This window comes from Engraulis encrasicolus, chromosome 18, assembly GCF_034702125.1.
Source record: "Engraulis encrasicolus isolate BLACKSEA-1 chromosome 18, IST_EnEncr_1.0, whole genome shotgun sequence".
NCBI classification, from domain to species: Eukaryota; Metazoa; Chordata; class Actinopteri; order Clupeiformes; family Engraulidae; genus Engraulis; species Engraulis encrasicolus.
Genome location: NC_085874.1, coordinates 43,767,646 through 43,784,296, shown reverse-complemented (window position 1 = coordinate 43,784,296; position 16,651 = coordinate 43,767,646). Strand labels below are relative to the sequence as shown.

The following is a 16,651-nucleotide window of genomic DNA, read 5'->3' as shown; positions in this document are numbered from 1 at the left end:
GCTTGCATTGCACCGGTGGCCATTGATCATCTCTCTGTATATTGTATTCAGCACTTTATCTATAGAGTATTGAGGATAGTGCTAACGACATTGTCAGTATGGATCGAATGAAATGGTGCAGGCTAGTGGATACCAGATGCTGATGAAGACGTATGGCTCATTTGCAAATGACTGCCTCGACAGTTGGAGTCTTTGATCTGCTGTGCCCTGAAGGAAATGTTTGCGTTTGACTGGTTGCTTTGGGGAGATACGTCCTAAGCAGTAACGTGCGGTCAGCTTTATGGCTGGTGAGGCAGTGACTTATCAATATTTGCCAAATACCTATAAGTTTCATATGTCGCTTTCTGAACATAAGGTAGGCCTACATATTAAAACATACTGCATTTAGAGAAAATGCCATTAGAGATATCTCTCTCTCACTCACACACACACACACACACACACACACACACACACACACACACACACACACACACACACACACACACACACACACACACACACACACAGGATTCAGTGGTCCAGACTCGGCGTTGGCGCAGGGGGCGTGGGTAAACAACGGTGGGACAGTGCCATTTAACAAGTTTGAGTCAAGTTCACCATATAACTGGCGGCAGAGTCACGTTTAGTTCTACCTAGGCTACCTACTGCACAGGCTGCGCTACTAGGCCTGCTAGGCCTACTCCTCCTCCCTACACCAATATGTCTGTTAGAAAGGTGGACACCACATTCAGATCAGACGCGATATGTGTCCAGGATTATACTGTATTTTTATAGGCCGTCAAGATACAAGGCCATTCTCAGTGTTTTCTAGTCTTTGAAAGAGGGGACGCTGATAACCCCAAGCCACACGAGCATTTTGGACAAAAATGCTCTTATGGTGAATTTTGAGGTCTGCTTATCAGCGTTCCTTTCACTCCACCACTCGAAAATAGGCCTACAGATCCGATGCTTGCGTTGTAATAGGCTACCGCTTACACAGCAACAATTCACATTATGCATTCAACAACAGAATATCACCCCACCGGGATGATCCTTCTGGTAGCCTGTGAAATAGATAATGAAGCCAGACGTGGCCGTGATCATGGACAGCTACCACCTCCGGTAGAAAAGACTAGAGTAGACAGAAAATAGGCACGACATGGTGCGTCATTTGAGGACACTCCTCCTGAGAACCGTCAACTATCTCACTCATCCACATCATACCACTGCGGACCCAAACTCAACCTAAATACTATAGGCTAAACAATAGACAATGACGCTGAAATATTCCACAGTCGTTCATCTCGAGGATGGACATTTCAAAGAATGTCAGACGAGCCGAACCTCAAAGCGTGTATTATACAGCGTTTGATTATTATCATTTTAAACTGCCTCGTTAGGATAGCAAGCAACGTTATCACTTGGGCATACTGGGACTGGCAAAGTGAACACACAGCTGCAAACCAAACCAAAATCCAGGAACCCACAACCCCTAGTTCGTTCTGTTGCCAACATCACTCGTGATGAATTATTCTTTGAGACATGTAGCCATTGCTATGTCATTCAAAACATTCTCACTAGTTGCAGGTTAAGATTACGCCTGAAATGCATATGTGAAACATAGCTACTGTAAAACCAATGCAACCGAACTATTTTTCAAACAACTCTTCCTTCATCTTGACAAAATCAAATAAAACTTAGACCCAAGTCAACGCCACGGCGGGCAAATGTAATAATCAAATTTCCTTACCTTGAAATGCTGTCTTGATTACAGGGCTTCTCGCAATAATATTCTCACGGTTTGACATATCCAACCCAGCTAGCAAACTGCTAACGTTGTTTTGCTTGTTGCCCCCCACTCCACATAGCCAGTCTTTTCGGTTGTACCACTCACTGTGAAATAATCAAATAATATTCTGTCCAATCTCCTGAAACAATTTCCTCAGCTCTGGTGTCGGTCGTCCATTCTTTATCACGTCTTGTTTCCCTTGGAAATCCAACTTTGAGAATGATCTTAGTTTCGTTATGAAATCCACTTCGATGGTAGCAGTCAACGTGAACAAGCTAGCCAACACTAATGACTGACTGTATAGAGCTCTTCAGCGTTGACGTCAACTTGTATGCGGCGTTTGGACTACCGGTTCCCTGGCGATTTTTTACATTGCAAAACGCCATAGAGATTCAGGTTTGGCAAAAATATAAGTTGCACGGCAACAACGAACATTAGCGTGTCCCCGCATCCCTTTCTCATTAGTGGAACGGATCGTATCATCATGTTGGTGTATTCACATGTTGAATCATGACGATTATAATTCAATATTGCTAACCCCTTTCTGATCATTAAAACTTCCGAACTACATACTTTCCTTTGGTTGCCATGGGTACAACCTTCCGCACGTACATGCCGTTAGATACTGGCGCCGTTTCTGTAGTCGCCAAAAGCTTCCGGGTTTAGCATATGGACGCAACATCGTATTTATGTCGAAGTTTGACACAAAATGATCAACCATGTCATACCTACAGCCTATTTTTAACACCCTCGACAGTTTGCGGGGGTTCGCTAAGCGCGTGCTTGCACTCGGAGCTTATTTGAAATTTACCCCTATTCATTCCCTATGGAGGCCGGAAGCCGATAGGAACCAGGACGTCCTTAAATGCTAACATGAAAGACTACAATCTACTACATGCTTCCGCTTCCGCTGAAGAACTCTATTGAACTTGTATAGTGGCGCTATGACGTCACTGACAAAGCTAGACCAATCTAAACTCTCTCTGTCTAGACGCCAGGGTAGGCACTTTTTACAATTGCGCTGGGGTCAGGCATACCGGAAGTTCTTTAGTGCCGCAGTGCGCAGACTCAGGGACTTCAACTACAAAACACACAACGAAACTGTAATCTTTTTCGTTTTAGCCATCTTTTTAGTTCTTTTTAGACAGGATTTTCACAGATGACACGTTGTCACTTACTCTGGAAGTATTTTTAATTTTTATTTTTTTAAATAACAAGTCAATTTTTAAGCGCACGTAACTTTACATACCGGTTGAGCAGTCGTCTTGGTTTCCCTGCGTAAATAACCACTTCACAGGCTTCACATCGCAAAGCTAAGCGGTGTCACTGTTCATTATAAACTTACTGTCACATCGCAAAGCTAAGCGATGTCACTGTCCATTATAAACTTACTGTTACATAAATTAGTCTCGTTGTCGTCGTCCATGCAATTAAAACTCTGTGTAGGCTAGGCCTACGTGATGCAGGTGAAGTGACTGAGTTCAATGAACACTGTTAGGCACAAAAACTGAATGTGTGATAAATGGAAAATTGGGCTAATCTTTGGATTAAATCATTATGAAAAAATTGAAATAACTCCTTGGCTTATGCAATGAGCCATAGGCTATCATGGGCATTGTCATTACACATCATAAGTGCTTTACCTTTGGTTTAGGCCTGGTAGGCCTATATAAAGACAGTGTCTGCATAATCACTGACTCTTAATAGGAGGGTTAGGCCTATTGATTGATTCAATAACAATATTACATTTTAATGATGACTTGCAAAACAAATTAATCTTTAAAAAAATATATATATACATAGATAGGCCTACATGCTACACACATATTAACAAGTTATTGACTAAATCATTTAGGAAGCATTATTTTAAAAGAAATACTTTATTGGGTCCATTCAGTTGTTAAATTCAACAATCGTGGTCATAAACACATTTTCATTTTCATTGTCATCGCACCACCCCCTCTTTTCTGCAATTCACAGACAGACAGACAGACAGACAGACAGACAGACAGACACACACACACACACACACACACACACACACACACACACACACACACACACACACACACACACACACACACACACATTTAAACATATATATATACATATAGATCAGATGTCTAGTCCCATTCAGGCTCAACTCAATATAGGGCCTACATCTACAACTAGGCCTTCTTACAATAGGGCTGTAATATTGAGGCAGAAATACCAACGTAGTCAAGGGACAGAAGGCGGATCAGGATTACCAGGGCAGGAGAGCAGTAGTTGTCGAACGGGTCCAGGTCAAGATCGGGAAGTCAGGCAGAACAGGTTCGGGTTCAGGTATGGTTTGGGGTGTCAGGTACAGCAAAATCACACAGGCACACACAAACCAACATACAGACACAGATAAACAGACAAAAACACACAGACAGACAGAGAACCAAGCAGGCAGACAGAGAGAGAGAGAGAGAGAGAGAGAGAAAACCAGGTAAGCAGGCACAGAGGGCGAGACAGAGAAAGAGAGAGACTGACAGAGAGTGAGAAAGACAGAGCGGGGAAAGACAGAGAGAGCAAGATAAAGAGAGCATACCATGACACTTTACTCAATAGTGGTGTTGTAGTTTCTCCTCATCACCTCGGCATGGTGCCCAACCCTGTTGGTAAATGGGTTTTTCCTTGGTGCCCTGTAAACAGGAAGGCTTGCCAATTGCTGTTCCGGAGATCCTGCCCTTCTCCTTTTTTTGGGTATTTGGTCAGCATCAAGGGGTAGGCCTACACAGTCATCACGGGGAGTATACTGCTGGATCTGGTGCTGCAGATCTTGAAGCTGGGATTTAAGGGCTCTTAGATTCTCCTCGTCCTGGATGTTATACGTGAGGTTCGTAATCTCCCTCAGCAAACTCCCACACTCAGTGCGCAGTTGTTTGACGCAATGCTGCCTCCTTGCTGGTAGGTCACAATACACCGGTGATGGTGGTGGTGACTGTGATGGTGATGGTGGTGACTGTGATGGTGATGGTGGTGACTGTGATGGTGACGGTGGTGACTGTGATGGTGACGGTGGTGAAGAAGTAGAGGGAGTGTGGGGTAATTGGCTGCCACTGATGTCGTCCTCCCCCTCACCTGGCAAGCAATGCCCATCAAGACTCAGCAAGGGGTTTTCCCTGTAGGAGGCATGCAGCTTCTCCCATCCCCATTCTTTGTTTTTTAGGAATATGGCACAAAAGTGCTTGCATGGCAGCTTGCTTCTCCTCCAGTCCATGCAGGTGCAGGATGGGGCATCGGTGTTGCAGCCAAAATCTACGGTGTGGTGGCCATTCCCGTGAGATGCGCTCTTGATATTAAACAAGCCATCACCCACCGGAACAATTTCGTCTGTGTGGTACTCGGCCTCTGTCATGCGTTCCATGATGTGGGTCACCACCCCTCGTGGCCTGTTGTGGAGGAAGCCGGGCATGACGGTGTTATACCGGCGGTATGCTGAAGAGTACGCCACATTCAGCTGTACATACCTAATGGACAATAGAAATGAAGAAATGTATTTGATATCTTTAGAGAAATGCATGAACATTCATTTATTTATCTATAACGTATATTATACATTTGTAAGCATACATTTAGATCTATAAACTTTTGCAGGTGCTGGTTACTATTCAACTCACTTCTGATAGGACCTCGGGAGGAAAGTTGAGGTGACAACTGTCAGCATGTCACTGAGGCTGCAGTTTTTGTGTCCCTGCAGCAGCTGCTTGAATGTCTTGTTCTGCCTCTCCACCCCATTGTTTGTATTTATGGGGATCTTGAGCTGCTCGTCACGGAACACTCGCACCCATCGCTACACAGAACAATATGGAAATGTTCATGTGAGAACTGTGATATAGATTTCAACATTGCAGGTTAAGTGTGCTTCTCATGGGCCTATACTACAAAGCTGGTTCAGGATCAGTTAAGGTTAAGTTAGGTGGTAAATCATCTAATAGAAGAGCCTGGAGTCCTCAATTTCTTGAGAAAAAGCTCTTGTATTAGATGATTTACCTCTTAATCTTAACTTATCCTGAACCAGCTTTGTAGTACAGGCCCCAGGTGTCATACTTACTAAAGATAATTAGTCATCATCATAAACATTTTTAAATTATGAAATGGTGATGCATGTTCGCTTTAAGCATGTGCTGACCTTTGCCTCAGGGATCCACTTCCTGCCAAACCAATTTCTCAGCTTTTCGTTGGTCCTCCACATGGCAGAGTCTTGCAGCTTGGTCATATTTGCCACATACTCCTCCTGTGTCGAAGCTGTCGCCACATCCCTAAGCAACTGCAGCAGGCTGTCCCGTTCAGCTCTCACCCCATGCTCGCCATTCCAGCACCAGTCTCTCCAGGCCTTCTCACGGTGAAAGTCGCACAGGAGAACATTTGTATCTAAAGACAACATAGATAGGGAATACACAAGTGCTGTGTTGTAATCCATGTCTTGTGTTGGGGAACAATTGCCAAATGGGCATATTATCAGTAAATTGAACCATGTTGATTTACCTGGAAACACTTCCCCCAGGGCAGCTATCTCCACCTGGCAGAAGTCCACCATGAAATTGTCTGGCGACCAGGATGGATTCCAGCCCTTGATGACACCCAGGGCCTCTGACACAGCTGCTGTGGTCTCTGTCTGAGTGACAAAGACTCCAACTACCAAATAACACACATTAGTGCGAACACAAATGAAGAATATTGGTAGGGAATACCGGCACGTCCTGTAGGTGGCATCTAGTAGGCAGATGTGTTGCCCATACATGCTAAGAAGCCTCTGTTGCCAGGCAGTCTGATAACAAAACAAAAGTTTTGTGGTGGTACCATCCTCCAGCACCTGGCTAGGTCTGTAGTGGATCTTGCAGTCATGTTCTGCTGTCCATTTTGATGTCAGTATCTTTGAATAAGAGTTAAGAAGTGTGTCATTATGTAGTCATCAAGGACACTCATAGAGAGAAATGGGCTATAATGTTGGCATATTGGCGTAGAAAATGTTTTGAATACTGAACAAGATTGCAGAACACATAGTATGTGGCATACTTGATATTGTATATCTTGCTATGTCTGTGTTCTCTTGAATTACCTGTAGATTGGCCTGGTCATCATTAGCACCTCTTGTGCCATCCCTAGTTCGTGTCATCATATTCCTGATGTCTGCGTCTGTGGGGTAGAACCTGTGCCGAGTCGGTGGAGGTGGCTTCTCCCCGCGGAAGAGTTCATCTGCGACAAAGGTTGCCAGGTGTCGTCTTATCTCATCTACTGTCCTTACCCCTGCCAATGTTAGCTTGACAATCTGATCTTTGACACGAGGATCAATGGGTTCTCGTAGTTCAGCAGCCTGTTAAAAAAACATAACTCTATCAAACGGCAACATTAATTTGATAATTTCATTGTCCGTCCCTGAACAGCATGATTAGATAGAACTACCTGTCCAGACGTTGGGTGATATTGATGCTCTGTGATGTCAGGAAACCTAGCGTGAAACTCAACAGCTGTCTCTACCATGGACGCGTCAGCTTCTATGGCATTCTTCAGTGCTGCGGATGCTGCTCTCCTGTTTGACTTGATGTTCTCTTTGATCTGGGGGGGGGGGGGGGGGTGTAAACATAACATCACTATTAGGGCCCAGGTACCTAGACCCTGATGGTGGTGGTGGTGAAGGTGTTTGTGAAAAAGGTAATGTTGTACGATGAAAACCCTTGAATATAGTTTTACCCTGAAAGCTGGAAATTTGATGATCTGGTAGACTGTGAATTGTGCAGGGCAGTCCATTTTTTTTGTGCGTTGTACCTGCTGGTACCTGGGCATGAAGACATGGTCTTCGAGCTTGGTGCATAAAAAGAAAGGAAAATGTCAGCAAATGGTGGATGTTTTGTCTTGGTGGTCTTCTAACTGCATCTTATAACTACAAAGTCTGAATTTTACTCTTGTCATTTCTGTAAATTTCCCAACATACCGCTTGTTTCTCCTTCTTCGCACAATATCTCTCCTTCGCCTTAACATTTTGATCAGGCCCCAGGTGGCAAGTGTATGTTTTGGTTCCCACCAGGTGGAAAGGCATTCCATCATACGGCACATGCTTTAGGTCCCAGTACACCTTCTTTTCAGATGATAGGTTCTCAACTGTGTTGAAACGTAACACACACACACACACACACACACACACACACAGGTAACAATATATTAGGAGGACAGGTGGATGTAGCCAATTATTTAAAAAAAGCAAAAGAAAACGTACCCCTTTGGCCAAAGTCTTTTTCTTTGCGTAGTGTGACAAATTTAGAGATGGTTTCCTCCTCATGACTGGACAAAGCCGAGTTCAGAGCCTCCAGTGACCCGAAAACACACTGACCTCTAATTGTTGACGCGGTGGTAGGGCTTGCCATTCTGTGGAAAGATAGTGGAGGGGAAAAAGTACATTTAGACCTACATAATACATCCCCAAGCAGCCATTTATAATATAAATTAAATTATATAAATTGAAATATATAAATATAAATATATTTTAAATTTTATATTCTATCAGTGATGCGAGTTGAGCTGTGATTGAAGTAGATAACAATAACACTATGTTTGGACATTGGTTAAGTGTTGGGGAAACTGTTGTAAAGGCTTAAAGTGCAAGGAAAATCCTGGTTTGTGTTCATAGTACGGCCTTTATAGGAATTTTACAGCCCTTGGAGCAATTTGAAGTGTCCCCTTGAATGAAAAAAAGGTTCCCCTGCAAGCATAAGGGCAGCTAAGGGCCTACTCTGGTTTGACAGGGAACACTGTTTCAAACCAGTCCTCGCACAACACTAGAGGGCGTCAAAGACCGCAGAAAGGGTCTGCAGAAACCGAAGATAATGCGTCATCAAATAGGGCGGAGTTAAGAGTGTTAAAGCTACTTGTCATATTGCTGCTATATTGGCATATTTCCACCACACAGTGTGAGTGAGAGCGACGCAGACACGAATGACCGAAGACAGCTAGGCCCATACAGCTAGGACAAGCGCGGTAAGTAAAGTATTTTTCAGGTTTGTCATTTATTTATTTATTTATTTATTTATTTGTCATTTATTTCTTTGCATTTTTTTAAATGCATGAGTCCACTAACATTAATTGAGTAAACTGTATCTTTGACCGATATGTCCTCCGTTAGGTTAGCCTGTTGCCCTCTGTGATGATAATTCAATGCAACCATAGACTTAATTTTTCTGAAATTAAAAGTTAAATTCGATGTAGCCTACAGCTTCACTTGATTATTAGATATCCCGCCACGTCGAGCTAGATGTTCCACTTCAGCGCCTCGCGTATCCTCGCGGCTTCATCAAATCCTGACTTTAGCTAGTTAACACAGCTAACTTATGTTAGCTACAGTTAATTCAGCTTTAGACTTGGACTACGTAAACCTGAACAGACAGCTATTTAAACTTACACAAAGTTGTGTGCAAGTGAAGTGGTAGTCAACTTTCAAAACAAACTGAAACGACATAGTGCGCGACTCGCTTTTTGCGTGTACTTTTGCGCCAGTCATATGGACCTGTAATGTAATTACTGACATTTGCCTGCTGTTGGCAAGCATCTTACTAAGTTCATGTTTTGACATTCGTGTTTATTTAATTCGGCCTACAATTGGTAGCCTACAGATGTACAATTACAACAATAATACCGCCAGGGCTGCCACCTCTGTATGAAAAAAAATCCTGAACATGTTAAACTCAATCGACCTTTTACGCAATGGTATCCTTCATTCAGTGTCCAGGAAATTAATTGTTCCCCAGATCATTAAAACACTTTTATATAGTACTCATATACTGAAACGCCACGCTTTTTTACATATAATATATGAAACGTACACAATAAAAACACTCCTTAATTTACTTACTGTTCCGTCTAAGACCATCCAAAATGTAGAAACTTGAACTTGGCTGCGGAATTATACGCGTCTTTACGCACGAGCTTAAACCTAAAATTCGAAGTGATGATTTGGTGGTAGGTACACGTAGCCTATTGGACGAGCAAACGGTGTTTTTAAAATAAATTATTTGTATACTAATTTCAATTCAATGTAGTCATGTATAGTAGTGAAATACCACACAGTTGTTTGACTTGAATAATATAATGCTTTCATGATTTCCATGTATTATTTCTTGCTAACAACAAAAACAGTCCAACACATGCAATAATATAAAGGTATGGTATGAAACATCTCACCTCTTTGTTTCCCCTCCCCTGCCAGTTATGACGGCCTCCAGTCTTCTTGGATCTGCTGATCATGATCATGCCTGGGATGAACTCGGTCAACTCTGTCAACCTCAGTTTTGACTTATGCCACAAAACAAAACGTGGGTACGATGTAATCTGAGACATGTCTTCTCCAAAGCTGGCAGACATGTTATCCTTAATTGCTATTTCAATTATGACATTCTTTTCCGTGAAATTTACATTCCAAGGAGGCCCACAGCAACCTGTAGCCTTTGCTGGGCCCTCTTAGTCTGGCTACTTTCAGATTATTTTAATGTTGTGTTTATGTGTGCACAGGAAACACAGAGAGCATCCTGTCCAGCTGCATCACTGTGTGGGGTGGAAGCTGTACAGAACACAAGAAGAAGGCCCTGCAGCGCATCATGAACACAGCTGAAAGGATCATTGGAACACAAGTCTCCCCCCGATGGACAAATACACCAGTGGTTCTTAACCTTTTTCTCTTATCGCACCGCCTTACCTGTGCCCAAGACAAGCTATGCACTCCCAACCCAAACTTCTACACGCGTATAGGCTCTAAAAATGAGAAATTGTGAACTACACTAAGTGCGATCGAGATACCACAGTTGCTTATCCCCTTCAATGCTCGTCTGCGCCCATGAATTGGTTGGTCAACAACTCACACGTGTGTATATGAGTCTTGTCTCACACATCTACACAAGTTTGCGCAGGTTCCCACTTCAGCTCCTCCTCACTGCCTGTCCCCCCACTCCTCACACGTGGTGTGTTAGTAGAGCAAACTGGTGCGAGCTCATCGTCTCGCTCATATTTGTGGCCGACTTTATATCCCAGGTCCTGTTGACCAACAATCTTCAGAGCAGTTTTAACCAGACGCCTTGGCTTGATTTTTAGCTGAACAGTTAAAATCCCATACCATGTTTGCATCCCATACTGGATCACACCTTCTAAAATCATTTGGAAAAATAAAAACACAAGCCTTACCTTAAAAAGTACATCCTTTGTTGGAGCTTAGTACAGAGGCTCTCTATGTGGACATGCCATGCCATGCCATGTTAGTGTACTGTCCATGAAGACACCAAGGTATTTGTAGGAGGAAACCTGACATGGGGGTGTCATGTATCAGTACTGGGCTTGTGTTAGAGATTGCTCTTGGGTCAAATATCATTTCCTGGGTTTTACTGACATTGGGTATCACACCAGTCAACAAACTGTTTTATCTCTGAGTGGTATGATGCTGTATCCTGATCTTGTGTGTGTGTGTGCTCACACACTCATTCGTGTAAATGGTGAAGCTGAAGACACAGACACACACACACACACACACACACACACACACACACACACACACACACACACACACACACACACACACACACACACACACACTTACTTGTGTAAAGACAAGACAATAAACATTTTCTACAATCCTATTATTGGTCAATGTTTATGTCACATTTTTGCAGTTTGCATTTTAGCAAGCAATAGACAACTGAGCAAGCCTTTAGTGTAAGCGGATGGAGTACAACAATAAAGGGAAGGAAACCATTTCATGACTCAAGAGTTAATGCTGTGTAACAGTTTGTAAATAGTGTGGATGAAAAGTAAACTATTTTTTTACATTTAAATCTTGATGTTCTGTGTGGATTTTTCATATTTCAGTGGTAATGGTTAGGGAGTTGGACTGTCGATCAGAGGGCAATGGGTAGGATTACTGTCACCTTGCTAATTGAACCATCACACTTCACTTTACTGGTGCAATGTGCCACGAATGAAGATTGGCCAACAGGCTGGTAGGCTTACACTTCAGACTAAACTTCCCAAACTAAAATGACAGGTGTCTCAATTATTTGCAGGTGTTATAATGTTGTAACATGACACAAGGTAACATGGAAAGTAATTAAGACAACTTTATTTTATTACAGTGTGTTTATTTACCACCTTTATAGAAGTGTGTTGTTATAGTGCATAACACCATCAGTACACTGTAGGCTTCATTGGATTTGAAATACAGTACAGCACGTAGAGCCATAGCCGACAGCTTCCCACCTTTGTAACTTTAAAAAAAGGCAAAAGATTACTAATATTAATTTCAGTTTTAGTGAAAAAATAAAATGCACCTTTTCATGCTGCGTTCATGACATAAATTATCTGGCTAAAGCTACATTAGTAGCTAGCTATTTAAAACGAGTCTCAGATCAGACAGACGGGGATAAACGACACAATTCGTGTAAATCTCTAACTCTTTAATCAAGTGTGGAATTTAAATCTGTATGATACCGTGCAGCCAAAAAAAAGCAGAAGCAAACGATGTAGCCTAATTAGAAGGTAGTTGTCTCAAAGTGCAATCCAGCGATAGCCGCCATTGCGAAATCAAAACAAAGTGCGTCCGTCGTGATGTCACTTCCGCTCTTGACCCCAGCGCAATTGTAAAAAGTGTCTACCAGACTCAACGGCAGAATGAGGGTGAGGCCAATGTGTTGCTCGCCGCACTACTCTATTTTTCAATGGGGTTATGCCAAAGCGCTCAGAGTAAAGAAATGATAATCACAGGTAGAAAATAGTGAAAACAAATATCAGGAAAATGTGGGCACACCATACATATTTCTGTTAAGTGTATAAAAACGTTTAATACAATATTACGAATTGCATACACAGAACGAGCAAAATGGCGCATGCGCTGAAGCTTGTTACTGAGGGATTGCGCAATCTGCGGTGAGGCCAACTCGGGAGTTGCCCCAAATTCAGTGTATTCGGAGCAGGAGGTGGGAAAATAGTGCGGTTTTGGCCACAAAAATGATTGAAAATGATTGAAACTGTTTAAATACTGCACAAATGGTAGTTATGGTAAATATGCTCGAAAACAGTAGTTATTATTGTTACTATTATTCACATTTACTGCATCTCATCATTCTCATGAAGTCTAGAAGAGACAGGTGAGGCACAGCCTCCCCTGCCGTACTGGAGTGCACGTGCCTGGTCCTAAGTACTGATGCAGCATGACAACATGACTTTGACAACAATTGACAATTTTTTGCTTTTTTTAACCATCACAATATAATTTTTCATACCAGAATTGAAGAAGATTGCAGTGTCACCCCTTGATCTGAATTACACTGTACTACCTTGAAATGTGGCATCAGTCTAAATGGCTTCCGACCATAATGTCCGTCAGCATTTCTGGTTACACTTTACTTGACGTGTCGCTGCATAACACATTATACACTTTGCACGAAGGATTCAAGACTGTTTCGTAAGACATTCATACCAAACCTTTCATAGACATGGAAGTCACTTGTCAAAATTGAGGGTTCAGAACAAAGCCCGCAATGCTGCTTTGTTTAACTTTTATTTTGACAAGTTGCTGTCCTTCTGTTTATAACAGCTGCTGTGTTGTGCAGGAACATGTCAAAAGTGGTTCAGTATTTTTCTAGTCCAGATAGCAACACTTTCCAGCTTAAGTGACAGTTTTACTATCACTGTGACACAGAATGCCACAACAGTAATATGCTCAGTCATGCCAGCTCAGTCATGGCAGAGGATGGGGCAAAAGCACTGGTCATCTACTCCTCCCATCCAACTGGATGTATTGGGATTCAACCCAGCAACCCTCACGCTACAAACCAGGGGTGTACTTCTCGACACCGTAGTTGCTAACCTCATTAGCTACTTTGTTGTTTGCAAAGCTGTTTCCCATTGGCAACTACCCAAGTTGCTAACTAGCTAACAACATGGATGGTGGTGCTAAATATTTATGAAAAAGTTTGTGAATCGGTAACAAACAATGTGATGACGTAGTGGGCCTTCAAGTAAACACTTTGTCCCTTACCCTAATATCCTGAACGTGTTCATGGAACCATCTCTCCTTTTCAAGCAGCGTCATAAAACACCCTTAGACACCAACATCAAAACAAAGCATTATAACTCAATAAGCTCCAAACGCGTGGGCTGGCTCGCAACAAAATATTAACAATTCATAGCTTTTACGTCTCGCCAAAAGAAAGCACGCACATTTGTCGTCATTGTTAAGAACGGGGCCGCCTCATTCTATCGGGTATAAGAGCACATTCATACGGGGTTGCACAACGCACAAAGAAGATAAATGGAGAGGAAATGTCAACATCTTTACAAAGTGGTACTCCATAAAGCCAAGAGACACGCCTGGACGCGGCACCTGGGAATAGAGACGGCAGCCTTTAAGGGCAGCTGTCAGACGCCTCGTGCACCGCTCTGCACAGCTGATAGATGATTTCATCTTCTCTCTCTCTCCTCTGCGCTCTTTCCTTCCCTTCCCTCTTTCCTCTATGCTCTTTCTTTCCTGTCTTCTCTTCTCTTGTATTGCCTTCCCGGTCCACCTCGTTCCCTTCCCTAGGCCTCTCGTGTGCTGTGAAAATAAACAGGCTGTATTTCCACGCAAGAGCGCTCTCACACTCTCACACACACACTCACACACACATAGACACACGGGTAAACGCACAGAGAGAGAGAGAACTACACACAGAAACACACACATTTATGGGGAAACACACACATAATCCGCATACACACCACTATAAACACACTCACACACATAGCCTACACACACTCTCTCTCTCTCTCTCTCTCTCTCTCTCTCTCTCTCTCTCTCTCTCTCTCTCTCTCTCTCTCTCTCTCTCTCTCTCTCTCTCTCTCTCTCTCTCTCTCTCTCTCTCTCTCTCTCTCTCTCTCTCTCTCTCTCTCTCTCTCTCTCTCTCTCACACACACACACACACACACACACACACACACACACACACACACACAAACAAAACAACCAGCTGAAGCTGGCATCTCACCCCGCCTCACCCTCACCTCATACTCCACGTACTCCTCCTCCTCCACCTCGTACGACACCGTCTGGATCTTGATGTCGCTGTCGTCGTGGAGCAGCTTGACCTGCGCGTCCTCGCCGCCACTGCCGGGGGTGTCGCCCGAGGCCGGTGTGTTCTCCGACTCCTTCTCCCTCTCCCTGTCCCTGTCCCTGTTCTTCTCGGTGAAGGTCGTCTCGCAACTGTCGCTCTTGCAGTCCTTGACCTTGACGGTCACGGCGTCGTCCTTGTAGAGGATGAAGTTAGGCCGGTAGAAGGCCTCCACGGCCAGGTGCAAGGACGTGGCGTCCAGGAGCTGGTTGGACTTGGCCTTGCCATTGTTTCCACCTCCTCCTCCCCCACTACCTCCACCCCCTCCTCCTCCTCCTCCTCCTCCGCCTCCTCCTCCTCCTCCATTGCCCCCGGTGACAAAGTAGTTGATGATGTTCTCCTGATACTGACTGGCGGAGAAGTCTCCGCGCCCGTAGCCGTAGTCGGCTTTCACCACGTGCTTGGTGTTCTTGTCCAGCAGGGGATTCTGAAGCTCGCTGAGGCTTTCCATGCCTGGGGATTTGGGAGGGGGGGTAGGCTGAGTGTGGGGTGTGGTTGGAGGGTGTGGGTGGGTGGGTGGAAGTGTGTCTGGCTGGCTGGCTGGAGACTCAGCTCCTTCAGAGAAGGGAGGCTGCCAAAGGAGGCAGGGGATGCCGGGAGGTGACCTTGGCTCGTTCGGTTGAAGAGGCACGAGTGCTAATGCTGTTCAGTGAGCTGTGTGGTAGGGAGAAGAGGAAAGGCGGGGGGGGATGAGAAGGGGTATTTGGGTGGAGGAGACACAGGGGACAGGGAGTTGATGTTATTAAACTGACAGCGCATTGGAAGAAGTTCTCACTGAGAAAAACAAACAAATGCAACACATAGCACATTGCAATACATGAGACATCATGCCATAGCAAATACATAGCACACCACAACTTTGGACCCAAAGGAAAACGGAGGGAAGGAGTTGCACACTAGTGGTGTGGATCGACACTGCCCTCGCTATCCGATTCGATCACGATTCGGGAGGTCGCGTTTCGATTCGATTCGATTCTATGCGATCCGATCCGATACGATTCAATTCTACAACGCATTGCAATGCATTACATTTCTACTGAAAGCAAAGCAAATGTTTAATCAGTCATGATGAGGCAATACAAGTAGTCAGATACTGAGCAACAATTTATTGGCTGTTTTCTGTATCAGTCTGTATCAGTCTTGCAATGTTTTGAAGTGCTTTTACTTAATTTAACGTTCATTTGCTCCCAAAATATCCATGGAAGTAATTGAAACTTTAAAAAATTCCCAGATCGATTCTGGAACTTGAAGGATCGATTCTGGATCGTCCATAGAGGTGCTTAACTCGAATCTTTGAGGCGTCCGGATTGATTGGATCATTCCAAGGAGAGTACCCGGATTAGACGGATCACTCGGATCACACGGATCACTTATTTAAAATAGGCCTAAATAAAAATAAATAATAATAATGTATTTTTTTAAACGTTTCTGCCGTTAAATAGCTATGCCTTTGTTGTTCCATTTATCAATTCATGTTGATAAATCAAAGAGTAAGACAGTTTGATCAACAAAACTCACTTTATGAATGTCACAGTTCCTAAACTCATGCTGCGATCCGACCCACCTCTCCTCACATGCAACCACAACTCGAACAGCCTTTGGCAGCAGTGAAACGGCATGTTCCTGATTTTGCAATAAATAATGCGTGTGTTTGTATTTAAGAAGACTAAAAGTCAAATATTTGGGAGCAGAAGTCTAGTTGAGCAGGGATAGTCAGGAGGCGAGCAGCAGA

The 16,651-nt window shown here is 43.7% G+C and overlaps 2 protein-coding genes across 2 annotated transcripts in view; both read right to left on the bottom strand.

Annotated features, from left to right (window-relative positions):
• syndig1l (synapse differentiation inducing 1-like) overlaps positions 1-15,405 on the bottom strand; it is a 67,705-nt gene extending 52,300 nt beyond the window's left edge. Inside the window, exon 1 of the mRNA XM_063222531.1 lies at positions 14,813-15,405. Within this exon, the coding sequence (XP_063078601.1) occupies positions 14,813-15,370 (558 nt within the window). The 5' untranslated portion in view covers positions 15,371-15,405. The remainder of the gene's footprint in view (positions 1-14,812) is intronic.
• Positions 3,867-9,683, bottom strand: LOC134468731 (uncharacterized). The gene is made up of 10 exons (XM_063222604.1): positions 9,645-9,683; positions 8,016-8,164; positions 7,734-7,900; positions 7,493-7,603; positions 7,280-7,357; positions 6,861-7,115; positions 6,287-6,674; positions 5,931-6,172; positions 5,419-5,591; positions 3,867-5,268 (listed from the first exon to the last, which is right to left on the bottom strand). The coding sequence occupies exons 2-10, from the start codon at positions 8,161-8,163 to the stop codon at positions 4,356-4,358; spliced, it is 2,475 nt and encodes an 824-aa protein (XP_063078674.1). The 5' UTR covers position 8,164; positions 9,645-9,683; the 3' UTR covers positions 3,867-4,355.
• Positions 15,406-16,651: the final 1,246 nt, after the last annotated feature.

Excerpts from the sequence above, each read along its gene's own strand:
- LOC134468731 (XM_063222604.1), bottom strand. The coding sequence starts at position 8,163 with ATGGCAAGCCCTACCACCGCGTCAACAATTAGAGGTCAGTGTGTTTTC. Across the intron at positions 7,358-7,492 it reads TCAAATTTCCAGCTTTCAGG|ATCAAAGAGAACATCAAGTC; the intron begins GTAAAACTATAT and ends CCCCCCCCCCAG. Across the intron at positions 6,173-6,286 it reads CCTGGGGGAAGTGTTTCCAG|ATACAAATGTTCTCCTGTGC; the intron begins GTAAATCAACAT and ends TGTTGTCTTTAG.